The sequence below is a fragment of the Maylandia zebra genome, linkage group LG9 (assembly GCF_041146795.1).
Source record: "Maylandia zebra isolate NMK-2024a linkage group LG9, Mzebra_GT3a, whole genome shotgun sequence".
Lineage (NCBI taxonomy): Eukaryota > Metazoa > Chordata > Actinopteri > Cichliformes > Cichlidae > Maylandia > Maylandia zebra.
Genome location: NC_135175.1, coordinates 26,644,758 through 26,659,135, shown reverse-complemented (window position 1 = coordinate 26,659,135; position 14,378 = coordinate 26,644,758). Strand labels below are relative to the sequence as shown.

The following is a 14,378-nucleotide window of genomic DNA, read 5'->3' as shown; positions in this document are numbered from 1 at the left end:
CAGCATCACCTAACTAATTTGCATAAAGATTTATGATTAGATTGCTGGCAGAATCAAGATAACAAGGATGCTTATTAATATCAGATGTAAATGCAAAGATAAAATCAAGATAACATACCCAGATACAAACAGTATGGCTTAAAGTAGCATATTTGATTATATTACTGTGTTAGCTGGCTATTTGTTCCATACATGTGACTAGACATCCATAACCATGACCATGAATTGGAGAAGCAGTTAAGAAAATGGATGGATGGATATCGATAACTGTTGACGTCAGTCTAGTGGTGATAAAAACTAGGGCCAGAAATTTATGAGTGAGACAAATATAAGTTCAGGAATAGAAATACTGAGCAGGGAGATAATCCTGATGAAGATGTTTAGGTGGACATACAGGAAAAAATGAAAAAGGCTTAAGTGTTATAACACCCTGCCATTATAAGTCAAACTATAATGAACATTGGCCTCCAACAGTAAATGTCAAGGGCAGAAGCAAAGTCAGGGAGACAAGCCTATATACTGTAAAAGACGCTATTTGTCAATGTTCTGCATCCCATTACAGACTCTAATTTGCAGCTGTAGCACAGCGCTATTCAAAAAAAAAAAAAAAACAGACTCTAATACAAGCCAGATAATCTCTACAAAGCTGCTATGCCTCCAGTCCTCTTTTGCATTTTGGAAGCATCCTTAGGACATAAAATGAAAAATACTATTACCGCTTGGATTCGAATCAGTGGTGTCTTCAAATGGCTAACATCATAACTGTTAAACTTTGATCTTCTTTTTCTGACTCCTCTTTTTTAAGGCAGATTTGAACTTTTATGAGAAGACACATTTTACAAACTGAATTATATGTCTTTTTCCACTGAAGATGCCTCATATTTAAGCAATATCACTTATGCAACAATGGAGTTCTCTATATTTAATTCATCTTGATCAATGCTCAATGATAGAGCCATTTTCCAGCTCCAGGCATTAGAGCAGCCATTAGGGTTTCTCTGATGCAGCACTTTCCGTATAAGTGGACAATTTTGCTGACTTTCCCGTTGCAGGTCGATAATAAATTGGATTCTAAGTAAACACTGATGAAGCACCTTAAGCAGTCGGTATTGGCAGTCATACACCCTGCTCTATATTTCAGCGATTCCTAATCATCAGTGACAAATATACTTAGGAGCACCTTTGGGGCACATTCGACAGAGGCGCTATGTGCACCCAACATGACATCCACTCCCCACTGTTGATCAACCAGCTACCCTGACCTTCCTCCACCTTCTTGGCTCATGTTGCCATTTCAAACTATATTTTCACAGTAATCCACTCATCTGACAGTATCTTCGAGCCCTTTCATAATAATCTTTAATAAGGACGACCTTTTGATGCCACAGTCAGCTTCTCTGGGCTGTCTGATTTCGTCTAAGCATGCCGACAGGCTAGTAATCCTCTCATCTTGGCTCCCTGTGATATCGAGGCTTAATTTTCTCCAGGCTGTGGTTGCTCTTAGTAATGAACTTCGATTTTTTTCTTCCTACTCCAGCAGATTGAGAGTCAGTGTTAGGACTGATTGTCAAACCCCTTAAAAGGGAAATGATACTTCACACAAACTGTGGTAAACCTTTCCAAAAGGGGACCAGAACCATAGCTAGTTACAGCACAGGCATTTCACCAGGAAGTCAACTGTATTCACAAGTCTACTCACAGATATTTTAGTATTTCAGCATTCACTGTGTCACTTTCCTAAGAAGAATATCAGACCGTTTCAGGAAAATGCTTCCTGTTGGGTAATAAAACTTAACATATATAAGAGTTATATGTCCCCAAATTTCCCATCAGGGCAGTATGTGTCAGCCTGTGCTTCAGTGCTGAGCAGCAAAAACTGCCTAAGCTGAGCTGATAGATGGTTGAGAGCTGCAGGCATCTAGGACTGCCAAGCATCACCGCTCAGCTCACTCGAGTCTCATGCTTGAAGCCCTAGGTTACACCAAAGAGGCGAGCTACTGGAGCACTATCAGTATTCTCAGAGATTATAATGTCATTATAAGCTTGTACCACAGAGAATTGTACTTGGGAAAGACACATACACACTTCAAGATGGTCCACTTTAAATGAAAATATATGCAGCTACATTCAGACACAGTGCCAGTGCTTTAGGGAAAGACAGACAGGTAACGCATCAATATTCTCATCACGACTGCCACAGCCAGTTGTAGACAAGAGGGGTCTCGTCACTTAGCCAACATAATACTCTTGTGTCCGGCAGCAGTCGTAAGAACGAGCATTAGTCTTGGCTCATTTAGAAAGTCATAATCTGGGGGGCATTGCAAATTCTGTAATTTTGAAGTCATTGAAATAAGACAAAAAGTATAAGTCAGTTCAGAAAAAAAGTGTCAACACTTGTTTCAAATCAGGCAAGGTGACGGCAAGAAGGGAAAAAAAATCTGGCAAGTCATTTCAAGGCCGTTCCTGGTAATCAACACACAGCTGTTTACTCCAGGGAAGACACCGAGTGGTACTAACAACCAGCCAGCACCATATGTGTGAGCTATTAGTGCTCAATGGTTTAATCACTATACAAATCCAGACTGTTACTATACTGTGATGGAAAATGTGAAAATTCATACTCCTGACTCACCTTTAACAGATGGTGGAGTTGCATTTAAATCGAGCTGTTTATGTCTTTTTGATCGGGGGGAATGAAGTTCACGGATCCAACTTGGTGGCAAAACCGTAAGCCACCCAAAATAATTGAACTAAAACAATCCCCCCAAATAATCTGCACTTGGCTCTTTCTAGTGGGTGAAATATTGCATGGTGTCTTTTCTTTTGCTCCCTTCCTGCCAATTGAAGCAATGCCAACCTGTAATTCTCTTCTCTCCTCCAGATCCCCACACTGACATCAAGTGAAACAAGTCCATCCCTCCTCCCTCTGGAGGCAAGCTGCCAAATAGTTCCATTAGCATGCCTCTGGAGGAACCAGGCAGGGCAATAACGTTGCTCATTCCCTGCAAGTCAGATGGGAAAATGCTGCTGCAACAAGGCACCACAGAGAGTCACTTTAGCAGCGCGATTCAATTGCAGAAGGTGTGAACAAATGATATATGGCTTCATACAGATGAGACCATTGTAAAAGTTCCACTTTTAATGCAATCATGTTGAACTACTTCTGCACTTTTGATTCTGCCCCAAAGGAAAAAAAAAATATTTTGAGCGTCTGGAATTGGTTGGTAGCTAGTTGTCTAAGAATCCATTGACAGAAACAGTAAAGTATGGAGAGCCAGAGTAAATATAACTGGAATCACTTGTAAGCAATGTGGAAAATAGCAATAACCAAAAGAATTTAATGATATAACAATTAACAACTTGGTCTTGTGGGACTGGCTTGGTGCGTGCACTAATCTGCTACCAAAAACAAAGCCCAAGAGCTTACTTTTAAAGTGCAATTAAATTATGTAACTTTCAAAAGAACAAACACTCCTACACTGAAAAAAATGTTTTGTTCAATTTACTCAATTTTTTTATGACAAGTGGTTGCACGAAATAAATTTGTTTGAATCCAGAAATATTTTTTAAGTACACTGAATTTAATTTAAGCGAGTAAAACCAACATATATTTTTAAGCTACTTTAACTTAACTGTTGTGGATACGTCTTAGTCAAATATTATTAGTAAGTCCAACTAAGGTCGTGTTAAATGTACCAGAATAATTTGTTTCCTTTACACTTATGTCCCAAACTTATATTCAAATCAATCAAATTGTTAATTTCTCTCTATTTCAATTAAGTTAAGTTTACTTAAAAAATATTGCTTACCCTGATTTGTAGTTTTTAAAAACGTCAATAATGAAAACTACAACATTCTTTCACATCATTTATTAATGCAAAATTTGTTGCAAACAGAATAAGAATCCACATCTCTAAGGGAAATTGCTGCAATTTGTATAATACAAATTACAAAACTTTTGCCTATGAACTAGTAGCTTTAAAAAGCTGTATTCAAACAAAACAGAAACAACAGACAAGAGAAATGTTAACCAATGTTTCTCTTCCTCTAAAAAAGAAAAAAAAAAACCAAACTCCTTACATAAAAGAATAAAACACTACCAGCAGTATAATGTATCACAATTAGAAACTGATGCATCCACAAACTAACCAGTTTCAGACTTGCTGTTCTGCGATCCATATTTAGAAATTGCATTTTAATAAGGTAATTAGACTTAAAATTAAACTTGTGTTTTCCTTACTGCTTATTGACCACTGTCTTTCCATTCTAGTCCTTCCTTGAAGATTCTGAATGTTTTACATATTTTCTGACCTAACATACTCGCTTCAAAACAATTAATAGTCTTTAAAGTGTTACCAGTGTGCTGCAGTGTGGTAATCATGAATGGTTTTTTTTTGTTTTTTTTATCCGGTTGAGTTAACACTGATTATACGCAGGGCAGCAGCTATAACTGAATAATTACAAAGTTGCTCTTCAAGCTACTCAAATGTACCACATGTGAAACATTCATTATTGAAAGTTAAAATGTTCAATCGAAACATAACACAGAACAAATGATGGTTGTACAAGAGTTTCACTCCTATTCACAAGAGCACCAGTCATTGGTAATTTACATAACAGCATTCTCTTGATGTGTTATTTTAGAAATCTTCCTATCCAGTAGCAATTTTGTTCTTCAGCCCAAAGACTTTGGGGGAGAGCTTTTCAAATTCAAATTCAAATTCAAATTTTATTTGTCACGTACACAGTTATACACAGTACGATATGTAGTGAAATGCTTGGACAACTGCTCGTGACCTAAAGAGAACAAAAAAGGAAAAGGCTATGAATAAGATAGGAAATAAATATGAAAAATTAAAAAGGGTAAATTTAACTAGGAAGGAATAAAATATAAATTAAGGTTAAAAATGAAATAACTGTACAACACAAATTAGAATGAAGGGTAAATTTAACTGGGAAGAATAAGATAAAGATAAATATATAAATTAAAGTTGAAAATAAAATAACTGTACAACAAAATACACAATACACAATATAGAACTATATAAGAATGTATGAAGAAATCTAAATCTAAATAAATATATACACAATAACAGCAGCTGTACAAGTATTAACCGGAAATGAAGAATATAGTGACCAGTGTTGTGCAAAACCAAAGTCCAGAAAGTCCAGTGTGTGTGTAAGAACCATATGTGTGGGTCAGTACTGTGTGGTGGTGTGATTGAGAGACCGTATCGCCTGCGGGAAGAAGCTCCTCCTCAGTCTCTCTGTGTTGGTCTTCAGGGAGCGGAATCGCTTTCCTGACCTCAACAGAGAGAACAGTCTGTTGTTGGGATGGCTGAGGTCCTTCACGATCTTCACCATCGAATCCCATCAACACTTTCTAAATGAATTCATAATAGTCCTTCAATTCCTTGGGGAAGGCTAGGTTTAGTGCATAGATTACTTCAAGCATCAATGCACAAGCTTGGGCCAGAGATCCAATGTTGTCCATGACTATCTCCCCTTCAACAAATATTCCAATGTCATCATAATGTCCATTTTGTCCATCCTCCCTGTTGATGACATAAATGCCCATGGTGTGCTTCTTCAGGTCTCTCTGGATATCATCTCCTTCAATGCCCTAAACATTTAATAAAAAGGTAAAAGAAAAAACAATTAACTCTACAATTAAATTCCAATCTAGTCGTTTGTGTGTGTGTGTGTGTGTGTGTGTGTGTGTGTGTGTGTGTGTGTGTGTGTGTGTGTGTGTAATACACACACACACACACACAGATATCTATCTAAAAAGTGTGTGTATAGATGACTTGCTTACAATGACTTAAATGACTTACAAAGAACTCCCGAATAAGGCTTCCGTCCTCTTCACCAAGGTAGAGGCAAAGTGCCCTGAGAACTGCTTCCCTTTTCACTTTAACATCACTTTCAGCCTGTTTAAAGAGAGTTGCTGATTAAACCAATTTGGAAAAAAGAACAATGTCTGACATTCGCAATAAGTAAATTTTATCATATGTCAGTTCAAACATAGTAAATAAAATTTATATATGAAATTTCAAAATTTAGATTGCTTGGCTGGTCACCTAAAACGGCTTATTGGACTCACCAGTGACCTGCCACTTAAGACAAAAGAAATCCAAATAGAATTTGCAATTAGGGCTGCTCAATTAATCAAATTTTAATCACGATTACGATCTGGGCTTTCAACGATCATTAAAAATGACTGAGCCGATTATTAGCCCCTCCCTCATTTATCCGCGACACCTTAAAGGCCAGTCCGTGAAAATATTGTCGGGCATAAACCGGTCCGTGGCGCAAAAAAGGTTGGAGACCGCTGATTAAGAGGACCCGAGGGAAGCTCGGAAAGCTAAGCAGAAGTTATTTGGAGAGGAGAGTGACTGCTGTTGGTTGAAAAGAGAGGTTAAAAAAAAAAAAAACTTCAGTGGTGTTGCACACTATTTTATATTATTTTTTAAAGTCATTGAAGCCGGTCAGAGCAGCACACTCCGTTTTGTGTAACTATTTTTAAATCCCTGTAGAACCTGAACCGTGTAAGCTAGCGCAATAATTTTTTTTGCATATGAAACCGGAGGAGTTGTACTTACATCTGATGCCATCAGCTTGTCCTCGGTCACGGTTTCCTTCCACATATAGCTTTGCAAAAACTGCATAGAAAGCGCTTGCAGGAACAAAAACATAATATTCCAGAAACACGCTTTGCCGATCCGATCAGCTGTTCGTAACACTTCCCACAGTGAATCAGACGTCAGCACGAACTATCACATGTCGGCCATTTCCTCCCCGAAACCGGAAGTGACGTCATTTTCGCGGAAATGTAGTTTTTTACTTGTAGGCCTTAAAAGCCTATACTGGTCATGTTTGACTTTTCTGAATAGTTTCTGGGATGCTTAGAACTCGAATTGCACTGCTGGAAATCGTTTATTTTGATGCACATGCTGTTTTCTTTGCAAATTTGCATCATAGGATTGTTTTTTCATTTTTCCTGCAGTGTATATAAAAATTGGTGTATCTCCAAAATAAAACTATGAAGACACTCAAAATAAATTTCCTGTTGTTGTAAACTATTTTTTGCAACTTTTTTGTATTTAAAGTTTTGAGGGATAAACCTCTTAAATTTCTCCAAGTAGAAATATATGTAAAAAAAACAAAACCGATTTTCAATTTTTTTGTAGTTTATTGCAACTTTTTTGCAATTTATGTAGTTACTATGGACATAATGCATACATATTATTAAAATATGGGCTATAACAGTTGTATAGCAACTTGAAATGCTCCCACAAATGGCACTACAACATGTAAAAAAATAATATAAGCTCTGGCGGACTTGGTTCTATGGTAGGTCTTAAAGGGTTAAATAAATATCGTCAAATAATCGAGATCTCAATTTCAGTGAAAATAATCGTGATTATCATTTTTGCCATAATCGAGCAGCCCTATTTGCAATATTCAGATTTACCTCTTGCATGATCTGCAAGTGGTGGGCAAGTTTCTGCCCAGAAACACCGCCCTTCTTCTGGAAAACTGTCATCAACTGAGGTGTAATTCTGTCTAACTGTGCCGCGAAGGTCATCTCCAGTTGAAGTGTTGTAATACACTGGAATTTAGCATTTACCTGTATCACACACACACACACACACACACACACACACACACACACACACACACACACACACACACACACACACACAGAGAAAAAAAGAAGACTGGTGCTTAATCATTGGTATGATTATTTTGTTATTTCTTCATTAAATGCTACAATGCAATTGCCATCACTTCATAAAGCATGATTATCATATGGGTTAGTATACAGTGCATGAAGGATGTTACTACTGTTAATCAAAGAAGAAATGAATGGCATCAGTCCATTTAACGGGTTTAAAGGGTTTTAAAAAGCAGATATTTGTCTGTTTCAGGTGGTTGGCAACACATTTTCCTGTGCTCTTTGTCCACTGGTGGGAGTGTCTCACCTGTGAGGTCAGCGGGGCAGAACTCTGCCATCAGCAACAGAGAGCAGAGAAAATTTAGATGTGCAACTAAAAACATGCTTGCCATGTAAGCCCCAAACATCTCTGAAATTGCTCTGCAAACTTCAGAGTACTTATACTTCAGGAGTCCTGTGGGTACCGTAAAGACTCATGTATGCAAACAAACCACATTTTTTTTTGCAATCTGATCCTTTTTCTCTTGGCTGTTTCCTTCAGGGATCACCACAGTGAATGATCCACCTCCATCTAACCCTATGCTCTGCATCCTCTTAACTCACAAGAACTAAATTCCTGTTTTTCATTTCACTTTCGCAAGTTTTTTTTTCTTTTGTCCTGGATAAAAGAAATTTAATCATATATATTAATTGATATTAATTAATATCAATATTAATAATCACAAGAACCCTTAAGATGAGATAGATAAACTTGTCCCTGCAATACTGTGACAAATACTGTTGTGATAAATATGTAAGGAATTTGCATGTACTTACCAAAATAACACCATCTTCTTGAATAAACAGTAACACATAAGGGGAAGAAAATCTGCCAGAAAAGGAAGACAAATAAAAAAAAAAAAAAACTTTAGAAAGACAAACAATTACCGTTTCCAAGCCATTAGTGCATTACTTCATGATACTCCCTTGTAACAAAACAAATCTTACTTGTGCCTCTGTGCAAACTACAGATGGCACGATACCACTTTTTTATGTCCGATACCGATATCATAAATTTGATTATCTGCCGATGCCGATATGAATCCGATATAGTGTATTTTATAATAAATAAAACTGTTTTTATAAATATTTTACTGCATTTTGTATAAGTTCATACTCAGTTTTAAAAACAAAACATTAAAGCTATTCTGTTATACCTGTATGCAAAAAATACACTGCACCCAAAATATTTTATACTTCAGCAATACTGATCAACCTAAAAAACTTACACCATCCTCCTTATTCAGGTATTCTAAACAGTACATAGAAATATTAAACTAACTAATAGGACTGCCAACTCCCAGCAAAAATATTAGGAAACCACCCCGCACCCTCCGCCTGATAATGCTTAATTGACGTAATCTACTTTAATGCACAGAAATCAATTATTTTTCTATAATAATTTGATTCAACATTTTTCTTCAATACAGTTGCAGACAGCGCAGACAGCGTACCTTCCCAAAGGAAAAAGTGCTATATGTACTACTATTACTAGGGCATATATTAGACTTAATATTTACTACATACAATAATGGATCTCTATACATTTAACCAGATCACCACTTTGGTAGTAAGATTTAGAATAATTATTTATTAAAAGCTAGACATTTTAAATGAGAATAAGAAAGAAAATTATGTCTTTGTGTCTCCCTTTCCCTGTTAATGCCCTACCTGGCCCCTGGCAAAACTTTGCTAGATCCGCCCCTGCACAGTTACCAGATGTCAGCTACCTAAAAAAGGATCCTGGAGTTATTTGTCTCTCAGAAACAGTTCATAACTTCCCTTCAACTCATTCATGTGACCTAAAATGTAAACCTGTTTCTTCATTACCTGTTCAGCTCTAATGATTCAGTAAAAACTTCTCCTGGTTTCACCTTCATGTTTCCTTCTCACCACATATCCAAACTATCATGACCAGCAGCTATTACGGCTGTGGCTCCAGAAAACATAAGCGGATACTAGAAGTAATATTAAAAAAATTCTAGCAACAGCTTATCAAGCTTAAACGTGCTGCTGTTGTTTATCTGCCGTTTTCCTCTTTCTAGCGCAAACTGGGTGACTAACAAATGAGAGAGACTAGCGACAGAAAAGCCGATCAGCTGATAATCGATCAGTTTCATGATTGAAGTAGCAACAGGAGAGGGAGGGGGGAGAATGAGGGAAGAAGTTTTAGCTGTTCAGCATGAAGACACCGAATAACTCCAGCTTTGTGTCTTTTTTCATTCTAGCTGAAGTATAAAACAAATCGCTTCCTTTCCCCCTCAATACAAAACTCCGACAGCCAGTCCAGCTGTGGCTCCATACATCGGTTGTTAAGCTCAACATGGAAATACTATGCAAACATAAAGAGATGAACTTACACACTTGCTTTACTTCTCTGTGTTAGTTTTCTCTGAGATTAAATGCAGCGGTTTGGAAGCACGTAGCGAGGCTTTAAATGCTAAACCAGACCGCTGACAGGTCTTGCACTCAACAGCTCTATCAAGTGAAGCAACTTCTTTTCTGAGTTAATTTCAGTTCTGACAAACATCACTCTCAGTGCCTTTTGATCTCACATTTTTGGCAACCACTGAGTTATTCTCCTCCACAGTTTACAACCATTATTTTTTTCTGCACAAAAGACGTTGTGCAACGCCAATCCTACTTATTTCCTACTGCACCCCTGACTGTGCAGGTGCGTTCAGAAGCCCCCTCCCCCGCCCGACTATTCCTTAATGCCAATGTTGTGGCGGGAGGGACGATTTCTCCACTTAAAACTGCAGGCGACTGTACAGTGAACTTTACAGCTAACTACAGAGAAATTGCCTCGTTCCATAATTTGTTAGTACAAAGTGTGCCACAAGAACTAAGCTAAAAACATATGACATTTTAACGCATCAATACAATTACTCTTTTAATAGAGCAGTAGCTAATAGAGCACATAGCTAGCTTAAGTCAAATTCATGACAAAGTTCAGAGGTGTACAACTACTTAGACTTCTTTCTCCATGTGCACACGTCTTAAAGAGTCAACATGCTTTGACTGAGGTAAAAAAATAAAACAAAAACGACCGTAAAAGGTTTACTTACCGAAGCTAGACCACCTTTATATGAAGTTGTGCGATTAACTTGAGCCCCCTTGCAGCACACAAAGAGTCCGCTTCTTCAGTCCGCGCGCAAAATGGTGGCCTGTCCTAACGCATGCGCAAAATGGCCCAGCAGGAGGCTATGAAAAACATACTTAAGCATTTTGAGCTACATTTAATTAACTAAAATTAATTGGATTAAAACGCAGGGAATGTATTCTGGAGTTACTCGAATTATATATGTAGACAGGAATTACTCATTTGAATTGAAAAGATATACCAAAATATAATATGCTATATTTAAAAGGAGACAATATCACTTCTTTCAGTGTACAAATGAAAAAAAAAATGTTACTGTATGTGCCTACAGTAGACCAATGGCCAGCATCTTATGTTGTGGAAGGTAATTAAAATACAGTCAGGATAATGGAAATAATGCTAAATAAAAATGTGCCTTTTTTCCTTAAAAAACCCAAACAATTAAAGTACATGGATTGAATATGCTAATATGATGCTGCAAAATGTAGTTGAACTGCCAGGACAATTAGTTTAAGTTCACACTTCCTTGCATCTGCTACAGTGAACCAGAATATGCTGCATTGCTTTGACCGATATGACAAACCTGACAGTATGTTCATCTTTTCAGTCATTCACCACTCTACCAACTGAAAGATGACAATGTAATCTTGTAATATGTGTGTAGGTTAATGTGACATAAAAGCCGCATATCCCTCTTCCTCTGGTGCTCCTACTTACAATAAATATTCATGATTTTCACCAGAGACTCTACCATGAAAATTATCCCTCTAGTTGGCATTACCACTTGGCTTAGTTGTTCTTGGATCATTCTGGTTATTTACCATCTTATTTTTTTTTCAAGTTTGTTATGATAAATGTGTGCACTGCTGAGCCGTAGCATTCTCCAACTGAAGAACTGAAAAAGCAATTGAACATGCAGTTATTACACCCACATTGCGTGTGGATTTCTTCACAAAGGCAATTGGGAGTATTGATGGGGGAGTCTAGAGAACTGACTTCTGACAGGAACGTTACAGAATCATCTTGAATACTTGAAATAAGTCAGTGGAGTCAACACCTTCTGGCTTCTGTGATACTTTCTGTAGTTTTGACTCGCAAAACAGCAAACACACTGAAATCATCAACATTTGTGCCAAAGATTTTACATGTATTTACTTTTTTCCCTTTCTGCTAATGCAAATCCAGTACTTCAAATCACATCTCTTATTTGTGCCAAAATAGAATAAATACATTGTTGCTGTTTGGCATCACTGTTATTTTCTTGGAAGTCATGGAAAGTGCACCCTATTATCATTCTTAAGTTTTACATATCAAACATAATAATAAAAAAAATGAATTTGGTCCTTAGCAAATCATAAAATTAGATAAATTCAACCTCTTCTAATGAACAACACATGATAAATTTGAGGGTTGATGACACTGCTGATTTGTTGATCATTGTTCACACTGCCAGGGAGAAAAGACTACACCAATGATATTAGAGAACTGATACCCATCTATCTGTGAAGAGTGAAGGCTATTTCCAAAGAATCAGTGAGAAGAATTATTCAACTGGAAAACATTCCAGATAGTTGCCACTCTTCCTAGTAATGGATGTCCCAGTAAGGTCAGCCCATGTAATGTTCAGAGAAACTGCAAAAATCCAAAGAGCTATATTTCAGATTCAGCAGGCTTGGTTAGCATGTTAAATGTTAAAACAGCTGAATAAGTTGAACTTGTTTGGAAAGGTTGCAAGAAGAAAGCCTCTTTTCTCTAAAAAGAGCATTGCTGCAATTCTTAGCATCACAATATTGCATCTGAAAAAACTGAAAAAGGACTTCTAAAACAATGTCCTTTGGACAGACAAGACTAAAGTGCAGATGTTTGACAGTAATGCACAGCGTGATATTTGAAGAAACCAAAATACAGCATATAGGCAAAAACTCCTGATCAGAATGAACCAAAAGGTGGACCCAAGAGGCCGACTCACACAAATGGAGAACACTGAAAACAATTTCATTTGCATACAGTGAAACAACTACTAAAGTTAGTGAGGCACAATAGAAGCAGATATAGCGAGATAATCTGAAAGAGGGAGAAAACCAGAGCTCGAAATAAAGGATTGGCTGTAACTAAATTAAACAGAGGAAAAACAAATAGCACTTAGGTGTCACACTGTAGTATGAGAGGAAAAGGGTTGCAAAGAGAGGGCAGGGAGATGAGCAACTGAGAGCAGGAAGACAGGTGAGCAGGAAAGCCAGATGGGTTAATCCAGGAGGATTAAGGTTTACAGTTTTTCTGAGAGTTTGAACATGATTTTGTGAATCTGGAAAAAGCAAAATGAATGGGAAACCAAAGGAGGATAAAGGTACAACTTGTAGCATGGAAATAAGATCATAAACTAGAGAGATCTAAATGTTACCACACAATGACGATCTGACGATGAACTGCCACTTGGACTGCTTCTTAAATACTCTCTCCTGATGATAGAGGTCAGACACAGCTGAGGAAGACAAACCTCTTCACAAGTGCATTTGGTCATGGAGGAAAGCAAAAAAGAAACCAAAAATAACTGCCCCAGCCTGCCCAGACACTCACAAGCTTCACACCAATTGTCAAGCAAGGAGGTGGAGGGCTATTAATTTGCACTTGTTTTGAAGCCATAGGACCTAGGCATCCTGCAGTCATTGAGTTGACCATGAACTCCTCGGTATACGAAATTATTCTAGAGCCAGATATGAAGCCATTTGTCTCACTGCTAAAGTTCGGCCTACATTGGGTCATGCAGTAGAACTATTAAGGCATAGAAAAGGTATAGAAGTAGAAGTAGTAGAAAAAATATACAACAATCTAAAACAGAATGGATGAAAATTAAAAGAATCAAGGCATTGCAATAGCCTAGTCAAAGTCCAGCCTCAACCAGATTGAAATGTCTTAAGAGAGCTGTGCATAAATGAATGCTCACAAACATCAGTGAACTGAAGCAGCATTGTGAAAAGTCAAAACTCTTCAACAAAGATGTGAGAGATCGATATAGTGATAGAGAAAAAAACATAGTGGGTTGCTCTTAGCTTTTTACACACTGCCTCTCCATTTTGGCTTCATCTTTTTTTAAACAAATCACGAAACAGTGGAATCTGGTTTGCTGCTTTACACCTGGGGTTTGATTTAAGTAATTTTAGGAGCCCCTAAAAACCAGCTGATTTATTATGTTGTGATATGTAAAATCTTAGAACTATAAGCATTATCACTCTATAATTACAGACCTGACAACTGACCATAAAAGTCATAACGTCAAAATACTTTTAAGCCTGCAAAGTGGCAGGTTTCATAGTTGTTGTTTTTTCAGTAACCATTTAAGGGTGTAAACAATAAGTTCTGAATAGGAAGAAGAATTTTTACCTGAAGTTGTGTTTACACTGAACTCGGGTTTTGTCTCTTCCCCAAAGCGAGCCTCAGAGGACAGAATGACACATTAGCTGCTCTCTCATCTCCGCACCTGCATTTTCACTTGTGGCAAACTGTGTCTGCTGGTGCATGTCTTTAAGCCATTTTTGCATACATTTAAATGAAAAAGGA

General features: G+C 37.4%; 1 protein-coding gene across 3 annotated transcripts; it reads right to left on the bottom strand.

Moving 5' to 3' along the window:
- Positions 1–3,854: 3,854 nt before the first annotated feature.
- Positions 3,855–11,079, bottom strand: LOC143420327 (uncharacterized). Of its 3 annotated transcripts, none has more exons than XM_076888262.1 (4): positions 10,786–11,079; positions 7,475–8,546; positions 5,835–5,930; positions 3,855–5,623 (listed from the first exon to the last, which is right to left on the bottom strand). In XM_076888262.1, exons 2-4 carry the CDS (start codon positions 7,586–7,588, stop codon positions 5,384–5,386), a joined length of 450 nt encoding a protein of 149 aa, XP_076744377.1. In that variant the 5' UTR covers positions 7,589–8,546; positions 10,786–11,079; the 3' UTR covers positions 3,855–5,383. The 3 variants fall into 3 exon arrangements, 2 of the variants coding, with proteins under 2 accessions (XP_076744377.1, XP_076744378.1); XM_076888263.1 differs by lacking the exon at positions 10,786–11,079 and adding an exon at positions 9,389–10,770; XR_013100145.1 differs by lacking the exon at positions 5,835–5,930 and having other exon boundaries at positions 10,786–11,072.
- Between the last annotated feature and the right edge of the window lie 3,299 nt (positions 11,080–14,378).